General features: G+C 40.2%; 1 protein-coding gene across 7 annotated transcripts in view; it reads right to left on the bottom strand.

The window, feature by feature from the left end:
* nme7 (NME/NM23 family member 7) overlaps window positions 1-13,237 on the bottom strand; it is a 140,129-nt gene that overhangs the window by 109,484 nt on the left and 17,408 nt on the right. For all 7 annotated transcript variants that reach the window (XM_043700894.2, XM_043700893.2, XM_043700896.2 and 4 more), the window contains exons 3-4: window positions 9,174-9,340; window positions 6,526-6,636 (exon numbers count right to left, since the gene is read on the bottom strand). In XM_043700894.2, coding sequence (XP_043556829.2) covers window positions 6,526-6,636; window positions 9,174-9,340 — 278 coding nt within the window. The remainder of the gene's footprint in view (window positions 1-6,525; window positions 6,637-9,173; window positions 9,341-13,237) is intronic.

The raw sequence follows: 13,237 nt of genomic DNA, 5'->3' as shown, positions 1-13,237 counted from the left end.
CACGTGACTTAAAATACTAAGTTAAAAATCACACAACACCAGGTTATAGTCAAACAGGTTTATTTGGAAGTACAAGTTTTCAGAGCACGCTCCTTCATCTCTGTGTGATTTGTAACTGTCCACCCCAGTCCAACAGCGGCACCTCCACATCATGGCTACCATTAAAATATTAAGATCTAGTAAATTGTTTCAATGTAAAATTATTTGTATGTTATGGATTCAAACACATTGAATTTACACTACATATTTATCACATTTTAGTAAACTGCAATTATGCAATATTGCAGCAACATTATGAACTAAGTTTTGATGATGGACAATGAATCATTTCTTTCTTTCTTGAAAACTCCCATTTTCCTGCAATGACAACAATACAGGAACAACTAAGAGAAAGTGAGGACTGCAGATGCTGGAGGTCAGAGTCGAGAGTGTGTTGCTGGAAAAGCACAGCAGGTCAGGCAGCATCCGAGGAGCAGAAGAATTGACGTTTCGGACACAGGACCATTCCTGATAAATGGCTTATGCCCGAAAGGTCGATTCTTCTGCTCCTCGGATGCTGCCTGACTTGCTGTGCTTTTCCAGCAATACGGGAACAATACCTTATAAAGGAAGAATTTCTTTGGAGAAGTCAATTGTCTTTACTTTTTGAAGACTGCTATTGATTAAAAAATTAACATTGAATATCGTTAGGCAAGACTGGTCAACATCAGTAAATAAAATCAATGGAATCATGTCACTTTGCAAAAACTTGCATTTATATCAGGCCTTTAGCACAGTAAAATATTTAATGACACTTCACAGGACATGACATCACGCTTCATAAGGAATTAAAGACAGCCTGCTACAGATAGATTGCTAGGAGCAAATTACTGCAGATGCTGGAATCTGTCCTGAAAACAACAAATCCTGGAGATCACAGTGGGTCAGACAGCATCCATGGAGGGACACTAAGCTAACATTTTGGGTCTAGATAATGAAGTAAGTGTGGATAGGACAGAATTTATGCTATAATTTGGGGGAATGGAGGGGGGCGGTTAGTGGATTTAGGGTGCTGGTGCAAAAAAGATAGTTATAGTTCAGATAAAGTGACTAGAATGTGAGGTTGACAGAACAATGGTGTCTCTCCTACCAGACTTGAAAGGACAGACACTGGGATGGGGAAAGGGAGACAGGAGAGACGACATGATAACAAGTGAAAAAGAAAGGGAAGAAATGGTTCACAATTGGAAAGGTGTTGAACTCAATAAAGTCTGAAGGTTGTAAAGTGGCAAGTCTGAAAATGAAATGTTGTTCCTCTAGTTTGTGCTGTGATTCACTAGATCACTGCAGCATGCTGTGAACAGACATGTGGGCATGCAAGCAGGATGCATGATAAAATGACTGGCTACAGGAAGGTCAGAGTCCTGCTTGCACACAGACTGGAGGTGTTCCACAAAGCAATGACCTAGTCTGCGTTTGATTTCTCCAATGTAGCGTAGGCCACATTGGGTGCAGCAAATACAAGGTACAGGTTAAAAACTGTTTAGGCCCTTGAATGGAGAGCAGGGAGGAGGTAAAGATGCAAATTTTGCACCTTCTATGGTTACATGGCAAGGTGCCATGTGGGGTTGGGGTAGTGGGGGATTTTGGTGGTTGTGGAATGGACTAGGATGCTTGGAGGGAATAATCCTGATGAAATGCAGAAAGGAAGAGTGAAGGCAAAATGTGTTTGGTGGTGGCAGCATTCTCCTGGAGTTGTGTGAAATGGCGGAGAACGATCATTTGATTGCAGAAGCTGGTGGGATGAAAAGTGAGGACAGCGGAAACCCAATCACACCGGTGTGAGTGATGAGAAGGGGCAAGGGCAAAAGCACGGGTGGTAGGGCCCTCAACCACATCTGACTTGTCAACCACGGTGGGTGGCAAACCACGGTCACTGAAGAAGCAAGCCATGTAAACAGTGCTGTTTTGAAAGGTGCCATCATTTGAACAGATGCAAAGTAAGCGAAGGAACTGAGATGGAGTCCTTACAGGACGTGGAGTGTGACAAGCTGTACTGAAGGTATCTATGGGAGTCAGTGGCTTTGTAGTTAATGGCAGTGGACACTTCATTCCCCGAAAAAAAAAAAGAGGTCAAGGAAAGGAAGGGAAGTGTCGGAAATGGAGGATGTGAAGTTTATAGAGGGGTAGAAATTGAATGAAGTTTTCAAGGTCCTGGTGGGAGCATGAAGCAGCACCAAAGCAGTTCTCGATGTATCAAGAAAAGAGTAGTGCGAGGGGAGCAGTGTAAGACTGGAACAAGGATCATTCCACATACCCCATAAAGCGGGTGCCCATTTTGACTTGGTAGGTGTGAGTTAATTAGAAGGAGAAATTGTTCAGTGGTGGAACAACACAGCAGCTCAGTGGTTAGCACTGTTGCCTCACAGCACCAGGGACGTGGGTTCGATTCCTGCCTCGGGCAACTGTCTGTGTGGAGTGCACATACCTCCTGGCGCTCCGACTTCCTCCCACAATCCAAAGATGTGCAGGTCAAGTGAATTGGCCATGCCAAATTGCCCATAGTCTTCATTAGTCAGAGGAAAATGGGTCTGGATGGGTTACTCTTTGGAGGGTTGGTGTGAACTTGTTGGGCCGAAGGGCCTGTTTCCACACTGTAAGGAATCTAATCTAATCTAATCAAGAGTGAACAAGTTCAGCCAGGCAGAGGAGAGCAGTGGTGGATGGGGATTGTTTAGGCCCCTGGTCAAGGAAGAAGCCGAGAGCTCTCAGGCCATCCTGGTGGGAAATGGAGATATAAAGGAATTGGACATCCATGGTGAACAGGAGGCAGTTAGGGTCAAGGAACTGGAAATTGTCAATATGGTGGAGGGCATCAGAGGAATCGTGTCAATATGGTGGAGGGCAGATAGATTGCTAACTTGACCAAATCCAAGGGATGCTAGGTACATTGGCCAAGTAAAACTCTGAAATCACAAAATCCCCTCCCCCACCACCCCATCCCAGATTCAACCCTTGTTGGGGAGATTTCACTGGGGTGTTTAATGTAGGGCTAGGGAGGGTGACACTTCCAGCCCTGAAATGGTTAACAACAGCCAAGCGAGCTGCTGCAGGCGACTGCATGACTGCTGGAGCTTGTAAGGGATATGCATAATGTTAATTAAATCTTGGAGCCTGTAAATACCAGCCAGTATCAATTGCCCCATCGAAACTCGGGATTAATAAAGAAACCGGTCGGAATCTGTAACTGTTAGACAAGTGTGAATTGCTCTATTGGAACCTGTAACTATTGAGTGTGAATGGCTCTATTTAAGTCTAAAGTTGATAAGTGTAATTGACAATTTAGTTAAACTGAAACTATTGAAAATGGCTAGCCTGTCAGACGCATAGTAATTCCTTGAAACAATGAACTATTGAATACGGGATCGGAACCGCTCCCGGGGATGGCTGAGCCATTGTCAAGCACAGCAGGAGCTGGACAGGCACTTCGATGCGGCCAATAGGAGGACGGATCCCCAGCGCGCGCAGATGAATGGACCAATGGGGAAGGCGAACTGACCGGGGACTCCTGGCAGCGCGAAGTATAATTGTGTCAAGTTTGAACGGGAAGAGAGAACGCCTTCTCCAACGAATGCATGCTTGTAGATTCGTTGTACCAGTTAAGATTCTGTGAATAAACTGCTGTCTGCGTCTAACCATAGTTGCCAGTGTGAGTCTCTCCTTCCGAAAGAACACGCAAAGACGGGACCCCGCGGGTCCGTCTTAACACCCTCCAACTCTGATCCACCCTCTTGACCTGACTTAACTGTCCATCTTCCTTCCCATTTACCCGCTCTACACTTCCTACTAACCTATCACCATCACCTCCCACCTTTGCACACCTATCACCATGCCACCTACCTTTCCTCTAGCCTCACCCTCCTCCCCCTATTTATTTCTCAGCCCCCTTCCCAGTCCTGAAGAAGGGTTATGCATAAAACATTCACTCTCTTGCTTCTTAAATGCTGCCTGGCCTGCTGTGCTTTTTCCAGCACCACACTTTATCAACTCTGACTCTCCAGCATCTGTAGTCCTCACTTTCTCCCAGCCAGCGATGCCTACGTTCCATGATTGATGGAAAAAAAGTCAACCCTTGCAGAGGCACCCTGAGACCAAGATAATTGACCATCAACAACCATAACCATCTTCCTTTTTGTGCCAGGTATGACTCCAACCATTGAAACAATTTCCCCAATTTACAAATAACTCCAGTTTAACTAAGATTCCGTGCTGAGTCAAATGCGGCCTTGACATCAAGGGCAGTCACTCCTATCTCACATCTGGAGTTCAGTTCTTTTGTCCATTCTTAGACAAAGACATAAAAAGGTTTCGAGCTGTGTTGCCATGCCAGAACCCAACTCACAGTCAGTGAGCAGGTTAACATTGAGCAAGCGGTGCTTGATAGTACTGAGAATGGCCCTACAATTACTTTGCACATCATTGAAAGTAAACTGATAAGTGCAGTAATTGACTAGGTTGGATCTTTTTCCCTCACCCACATTGTCAGTTACATGACAATGTTGGGGAATGGACAAATCAGAGCTGTATCTTTGCTGAAATCTTCTTTGGTACTCTGAAGTTGAAATGACTGTTGCTCCTGACTGGTAAAATTAAACTATTTGTATGTTAACTAGCAGGTCCGTTAATTCTTTGGTGTTGTAAATGTAATAAACATTCTTTAATTCAGAATGGAAGGACCAAGGTCAGAGACAAAAAATAGGTAACTTTCCTGCTGTGCTGAAAGATTGTATGTTTCAGGCTGAATGTAACCCTCACTAATCTGGCACTCATTTGCCATTGCAACTGCTGCTACTCCAGCACATTCTTCCATTCTCCTCCTGACACCAGGATTGGCTAGCTGATTTGAGCATATAAATGTCAAGATCATGGCCAGAATTCCCTGCTTCTGTGTTTCCTAACACGTACCTCAGCAGTTGTTTCTATTTTCTCTCTCTCATAATAAGTGAAACTAACATGGTCATTCTAACAGATGAGAGACTTAACAAACAATCAAGGTATTTTTCAAAGTATAATGTCAGTTACATCTCACTGTAAACTTTTGCTATAAATTCTGTGTCTTACAACTGTATATTCCACAACCACCTGATGAAGGAGCAGTGCTCTGAAAGCTAGTGCTTCCAATTAACCCTGTTGGACTATAACCTGGTGTTGTCTGATTTTTAACTTTGATTCATTAATGATCTCAAAATCAAAAATATTCTAGACACAGCAAACACAATGAGTGATTTTTACATCCAGTTTGAAATGGGAGAAGAATGAGTCTAAGACTAGTATTTTAAACTTAAGTAAGGTCAGCAGGGATAAGTGGCAGGTTTGTTATTAGACAGAATATAAGTGTTAATAGAAGATACATCATAATACATAATAAGGAAATGCCCGACTGGAAGAATAAATATTTTGTGCGTGCGTGCGCGTGTACATCTGTGGGGGTTAGTAAAACAAAACACAGGAAACTACATGCTAGTTAGCTTGATGTGTGTCACGGGGAAAGTACTAGAATTAAATCATTAAGGACATTATGCATATTTCCAAGTGACCAGTCTATAATTAGGAATAGACAGTATAGATTTATGGTAAAAACAAGGACTGCAGATGCTGGAAACTAGAGTCTAGATTAGAGTGGTGCTGAAAAAGCACAGCAGGTCAGGCAGCATCCGAGTAGCAGAAAATCGACGTTTCGGGCAAAAGCCCTTCATCAGGAATAGCTTTATAGATTTATGACAGAGAAATAAAAGAACCATTGAAAACTCATAGCACAGAAAGAGGTCAAAGTTGCCCAATCTAATCCAAGTTACCAGCATCTCATCCATAGCTTCATAAGTTAAGTGCAACAGCTGTAGATCTATGTTCCTTTTAAATGAACTGAGAGTTTCTGACTCAACAACTAAACTGGGCATTGAAATGCAGATACCTAACAACCTCTGGGTGAAAAGGCTTTTTCTTATATCCCCGCAATTAATAAGGGGCTTTGATAAGTGGAAAGGAAAGACCTGTTTCTACTTGTGGAGAGGTAAATTACCTGGGGCCACAGACTTAAGGCGGTTATTATTAGACAGGACATGAGAAGAACTGATTTTCACCCAGAAAGTAATGGGTGCCTTGTATGATTTTAAAGAAAAAATAAATATTTTCTGGAGCAAAGATGTACTGCACATGCATCATATACTGTACATCACAAGCATTGCAAACTTTGCATGTGCAGTCTGCTACATTCACTGGTTGCAAAAATCACTGTAATGTTCTCCAGGAATGCATCCTTGTGACTAGCAGGACATGCTATGTCATACGCACAAGTCCATAGATGTGAGGAAGCACAGCCTATTCTTGACTGCTAAACAGTGGCACTTAAACTGTTGATGTTTTTTCCCATCCCAGATAAGGTTGCAGTTCTCAATGTAGAGACATTGCTTCACAAAGGAGGTTTTGAAATTCAACAGATCAAGAAAGCTTAACAGCATGAATTTTAAAAACTAGTGAATTATTTACCTTGTCAGGTCTATCATTTTTGCCTTGGATATTATAAGTCCTGAGCTGTACAGCCGGTCAACCAATTTTCCGAATTTAAGATCTGAACCTGGCTTTATTATACCTAGTGTCCTGGAAGAGAAATAAAGAGCAAAAAGGTTGTTCAATATCTAGGCCATAACATTGTGAATTTTAATCAAAGTGAGTAACATAGAAGAAATCCAAATTCTAGATTATTGGGGAAAAATGTAATTTGCCATTTTGCTAGTGCCAGTAACAACAAAATGTTTTCCACAAATTTAGGTTTTATGTTTCAATTCTGACAGGCGCAAGGGAATGAATCAAATAAAAATGGATCAATGTGCAGAAGGTAGATGATATCTGGTTTAGAAAAATAAATGCTGAAAGTAATCCATCTTTTCTTTCTTCAAAGCCTACAGACCCAAAATGTATTATAATCTATTTGTATTGCTAGAAATATAAAAATATAATGACCCTTTGTTTTGTAATATAAACTGAGAGAAATGGAAGCTTGGCCACATGTTGCAGAGAATATACCTTTATTTGCATTTGATGTTTGTGTGTGGTGTATTATAGTCCCCCTCCAACACCATTTCAATTTTATTCCGTTCTTATTTTTTTAAACTGTTGAGTAGTGCTTGTAAATTTAGTTAGTGACAAGGATGATGCTTTACTTCTCAAAAGGGTCTTGCAGCACAGTGGTACAGTCCCTAGCCCTGAGTCAGAAGACCCGGGTTCAATTTTTACCCCCACCGGAGGTATATCATAACTTGTCTGATTAAAAACATTAAGAGGTGAGCTCTTTGATTTGGTGATTAGAAAGCTTGGTGGGTTTTAATAGAAAGAAAGGCAAAAGAAAAGGATAGAAAAGAAAAGAAACAGGGACCAAGGGGCTTTACTATTACAATGATAGTGCTCCGACCACTGAACCAGGAGATCCAAGGTTCAAGTCACACCTGCTCCACAATGAGAAAGAACATCTCTAAACAACTTGATTAGAAAATATCTGAAACAGGAACCAATTGATAATAGAAAAGAACTGAGAAGAGGAGAGCAGGAAAATGTCTGTGCTAACAAATCATGTAATTACATTCTCAGTGCTTCAAGACTCCAAAATCGATGATTTAATAAAATGATAATGTTAGCATTAATTTTCATGTTACTGATGGCACCCAACTCTACCTCATCAGCATCCCTTTCGATTCTTTCACTGTTGCTATACTATTAGGCTGCAAATTTCCTAAAATTACATCCTGCTCCCATCTGTGCATTTACAAAGGCTGTCTATCTTGATGGGTGCTGGCTATCTTAAGTGAGTGAGAGCAAGGGCAAGAGCACGAGAGGAAGAAAGAGAATGGGACGGCAGTAAGAGAAAAGGAGGGGAATAAAGGAAGAAGAGGAAGCGGGAAGAGGAAATGCTCTACTTTTGTCAGGCAGTGAACATAGCCGTTCGTTATAGATGAGAGGGGTTTTAAATACGTGTAAAAGTTTAGTTATGTTTTTCCATAGAGAATAGGGAAAAACCCATTCGGTCATATCTTCTCACCCAGGGATGGGCAGATTAGATGTCTATGCACTAAATTTCATCCTGTTCCTAAAGGTATGGGCATAAACAGACCTATAGTCAATTCCAGAGACATCTGGCAAAACTATTTCTCACTCCATAAGGTGCACGGTGGCTCAGTGGTCAGCACTGCTGCCTCAAAGCATCAGGGACTGGGGTTTGATTTCAACGTCAGGCGACCATCTTGTATGGAGTTTGCACATTCTCCCTGTGTCTGCGTGGGTTTCGTCCGGGTGCTACGGTTTCCTCCCACAGTCCAAAGATGTGCAGGTTAGGTGAACTGACCATGCTAAATTGCTCATAGTGTTCAGGGATGTGTAGGTTAGGTGCATTAGTCAGGGGTATATGTAGAGTAATTGGGTATGGGGAATTGGTCTGGGTGGGTTACTTTTCGGAGGGTCCATGTGGCCTTGTTGAGCCGAATGGCCTGTTTCCACACTGTAGGGATTCTATGATTCTACAACTTCCAAGACTATTGCATGACCATTTTTCAGCACATATCCAACCTACTGCCTCTTTGAAGGAGTGTAATAAACCAGTTCACTGTTAACTACAAAAGTAAACTTATGGACATCCACCTTCCCTCCGTGCTTCCTCACTATATAAACTTGACTGCTCATTCTAAGACAGCCCCATTACATCAAAGACAACCTTTATGCCTCAACTTTAACAAATCAGGATTAGATTTTCACCAAGTCTCTCTCTCTCGAGTACATAAACAATGCACCATTTATATTTATAACTCAAAGTTCATAACAGACAGTTAGGGAGAGCTTCTTTGAATTTACAGGAAATTACTAATACATCAACTTGACTAAAGCAATAAAAATCAGCTGAACTATATGCAAAGACTGATCCAATTCAAGCACAGGAAACAAAATAAAACAAAATGATACGTGACCATTTTATAGACGAACTGCTCCAGTCAAAATTTGAACAGCTTTACCATCATATTACTGTGGGATAAGATTCACTAATTGTGAAAATCCTATGTGTCTGAATGGCATTTTAATACTAATTTGATCCAATTACACCTTCAGTGATTAGTGTGAACTCTGAATATAACTTGAAACTAAATTCTTACTTTTGTTTCTTATTTCCCAGTTTGAGAGCTGTGTATTGGTCTCCATAGCCTACTAAATGGAGCTGACGAGCATACACAGTAATTACACTGTCAACGAACAAGTCTTCTTGCCGCAATTGTTCATACTTTGTCCGTTTCAGAAAGGTACGGCGGTTCTTTATATCATACTGTAAAATGTCAAAATTGGATATCAACATATTTATTCACAAAATAAAACAAACCCCTAAAAGAAGGTAAAAATAACATCACACACAAAATTACAAACACTTTCCACAAAAGAGCACAAAGTGTTCACATTACGAAAAAAAATTCCCACAAGCTGCCAGCCTGCCACAGGCTCCTACATCAATTCACTGGCGACAGTCATTCCCTTAAGAATATGGTTGTCTGCTTTCTTTCAATAAATTGAAGTTGACGCCTACTTGTGCAGTAGTGGGATCCGGAACGCAACAATAACACTCCCTTGTGATCTGGACTGGCTCTCTGTTACCAAAACGCATGAATTGTTTTAATATTTTGGAAAGCAGACCAGGTATTGTTTCGTTGGTTTGGAAGCAGCTTAAGTCCACAGTAGACAAAACATGCAGAATGCGGAGTATGATGAAATTAACCTTGGTATAATCAGTTGAATTTGCATTCCAATGAAAAAAAAAGATTCAGTAGCCAACTTGGACGGGCTCAACACTGAAAGACAGACTTGTTCTGCCACCTGTCATTTTTACAATACAGATGTTATTACTTCATCACAGTCTTTCTGCTGTTTTGACTGACTTCCAATTACAAGTTTCAACACAACCAGCCCCATGGGAATGAATTGGCTTGGTGGTTAAAAGTAGCAAAATGCTTACTGCAGTATTCCAGAAATGGTCTCAACTGCCACATTATAGCCATTAAATTTTCAGAGGTAATGGCTCAGCATAGCACACAAGTCTAAGAACCCAAAGATAAAGTGAGCAATCGATTAGTGCAAGAGTAGAGGGCAATTCTGATGGATATGATTAAGCAAAACTAGTGCCTACTGTGTCCATGTGATACTGACAACATCATAAATAACAGGGTTCAGAAATAGACAAACACAGAGATGACCAAGTTGACCAACCTGAAGCAACTAATAACATCACTGTAGAGATATCTGCACCAGATGGACTTCAGTAGTTCAAGAATTATACTCCAAACCATCTCCTTAAGGAGAATGGACAACATATGCTAGCTTTATCAGCAATAAAAGATTTATTTTTAAATTAAGTTTCAGGCTCCTAATGAGTCATGAACATCAAGAGGATTGGAGGAAAGGTATATTAAATGAAGACTCAGAGACTTGTTGCCAATGGTCATGAGTTTGTGGAACACTAGCCAAGAAAGTAGTGGAGGCAGGGTAGAAGTAGATAAATTCTTGACTAACAATGGAGTGAAAGGGTATCAAGAGAAGGCAATAATGCGGAGTGGAGACCACAATCAGATCAGTGGAGCAGTTTCAAGGGCCAAATGACCTACTCCTGCTCCTAATTTGTACATTTATATGTATATGCACAACAGGATGATTTCTTAGTAAAAACGGAAAGAACTTCAGATGCTGTAAATCAGTAACAAAAACAGACGTTGCTGGAATAGCTCAGCAGGGCAGGCAGCATCTGTGAAGAGAAATCAAAGTTAATGTTTCTGGTCCAGTGACCCTTCCTCAGATAAGTTCACACATGCTACCAGACCTGCTGAGCTTTTCTAGCAACGTCTGTTTTTGTTGAGGATAATTTTTATTGTGGCAATGACAGTCTACCACCACCAAATGTATAACAGTACCAAACAACATAGCAATGGTCTCAGTACTTTGGATGTGTAGTGAACATTGTTATTTGTTGCATCTGTCAACATTAGAGGAAACTAAAAGACATTCTATGCTCAAAGTTGATATTGCAACTAATGATGGTACACGAAGTAAGGGACATAAATATAGGTTTTGGGTAAGAAAAACAAGAAAGTGGGGAGGGAAGGCTAAACATCTTGAAAATAAAAACACACAAATAGTAATAATTTGGAACTTGTTTGCTATAAGGATGGTAGAGGGAGATAATAATTGATTTGAGATGAAAATTGAATAGGCATTGCAGGGAAATATACTTGCAGGGCTATAGAAAATCAGCAGGAAAACTGAACTTACTGAATTGATACCCAGGCAGAACTGAGGACTGCAGATGCTGAAACCAGAATTTAGATTAGAATGGTGCTGGAAAAGCACAGCAAGTCAGGCAGCATCTGATGAGCAGGAAAATCGACGTTTCGGGCAAAAGCCCTTCATCAAAGGGCTTTTGCCCGAAACGTCGATTTTCCTGCTCCTCGGTCGCTGCCTGACCTGCTGTGCTTTTCCAGCACCACTCTAATCTGAATTGATACCCAGACAACCAGCATGATTTCAACAGGAAATGGCCTTCATGTAGTAATGACTTTATAACTCTATAATGCTGATTTAGTTAACTGTATCTTTTGGTAATGACACAATGGCAATGACTTGTATTGAAAATCCAATTTCAAAGTCTATTTGCATCATCCCATTTTTAGGGATTAAAGGAGGATTATCTGATTCATCCTTTTAACAGAGTAAATTAAGCTCCTTGCACCATCTGTACATAAAGGCAACATTTCACCAAGTTGATAGAAGATCAAATTTGTAGTTATGAAGAAAATGGGTGAGTGAAAAATTCATACTTAATTGATCATATAGTCAAGCATTGCTCATGGGATAACTTTAAAGTGACATCAAACGGTAGAACTCAGTAGCCTCATCTCAGGTTTCATTTACATTTAAGGCAGCAATATTTTGGATAATTTTATCTTGCAAAATTTAACATAGCTTCAACTGATGTACTAAACTGTTCCATTCTCATCTCACTGAGTAGAAGACCATCTTTGTATAAAATTAGTAAACCCTTTAAGTAGTAAGTATTTTTTAAACGTTTTACTAAAGTAACACAAATTTTGATTAAACTATAAAATTAATCAAGGCAGAAGATTGGAAACTAGGTAATTTCAAACCTTAGGCATCCATGTACAAATAATTTATAAGATAGAAACTGATCCAAGTTCTAAAATCCTAGATAATTTAATTTTTAGTGAAGGTGGCGATTATAATCCCTAGAGTCACAGAACATCTGTTCCATCTTTAGTGTAATGAAGGTCCAAAAATTTGGTATCAATTCTAAGTGCATAGTAATCTTGTTAATTCTCAGGTCTACTAAGCTCAAAACTATTTAAAGCAAATGCTTTTCATTTTTTAAAAACAAAATCATGTATTGTTTCTCATCTTATGTTGATGAGATCCCTTGTAGCTACTTAGAGTGTAAGCTGTAATGGTTTAAGTCAATAGTGATCCTCACAGGAGAAAGTGAGGTCTGCAGATGCTGGAGATCAGAGATGGAAATGTGTTGCTGGAAAAGCGCAGCAGGTCAGGCAGCATCTAGGGAACAGGAGAATCGACGTTTCGGGCATTAGCCCTTCTTCTCCTGAAGAAGGGCTAATGCCCTAAACGTCGATTCTCCTGTTCCCTAGATGCTGCCTGACCTGCTGCGCTTTTCCAGCAACACATTTCCATCAGTGATCCTCACAGCCAGACAGAATAATGCAAAAAAAAGCATAAATTTAGATTTTCAAATCAGTTACAGGAGGCAGTCAACTGTTGATTTCGAACAAACTAACTCCTTTGGAACATTGCAATAGTTTAGTGATCAGGAAACGAGCATTTATTAAAAATTCAATTTCAGACTTCTGTTACATGTGCTAGAACCTCATTCAATCATTACATACTGAAGAACCCCAAAAGGATAATTAAATTGACAAATAATCGCAGGTTCCTAAACTTGGGAATTAATACAATGAATAAGTAAAACGCTTAAATGCAGTTATATTTGAATAAGAAATTGAGATAAAATAAAAGAAAAAAATGAAATACAGAGAATCTATAAATTAAATGATCTTTTGCATAGGATTTTGACCAGACAATGTTCTAGTTGGCAGATAATCAGAATTATAAATAATAGGGGTACTAAAAATGAGGTTTTCACAATACATGGAAT

This window comes from Chiloscyllium plagiosum, unplaced genomic scaffold (assembly GCF_037043375.1).
Source record: "Chiloscyllium plagiosum isolate Xiang-an unplaced genomic scaffold, Cpla_swu_hap1 HiC_scaffold_12, whole genome shotgun sequence".
In the NCBI taxonomy this organism is placed as follows: Eukaryota; Metazoa; Chordata; class Chondrichthyes; order Orectolobiformes; family Hemiscylliidae; genus Chiloscyllium; species Chiloscyllium plagiosum.
This window is presented reverse-complemented; position numbering and strand designations above follow the sequence as displayed.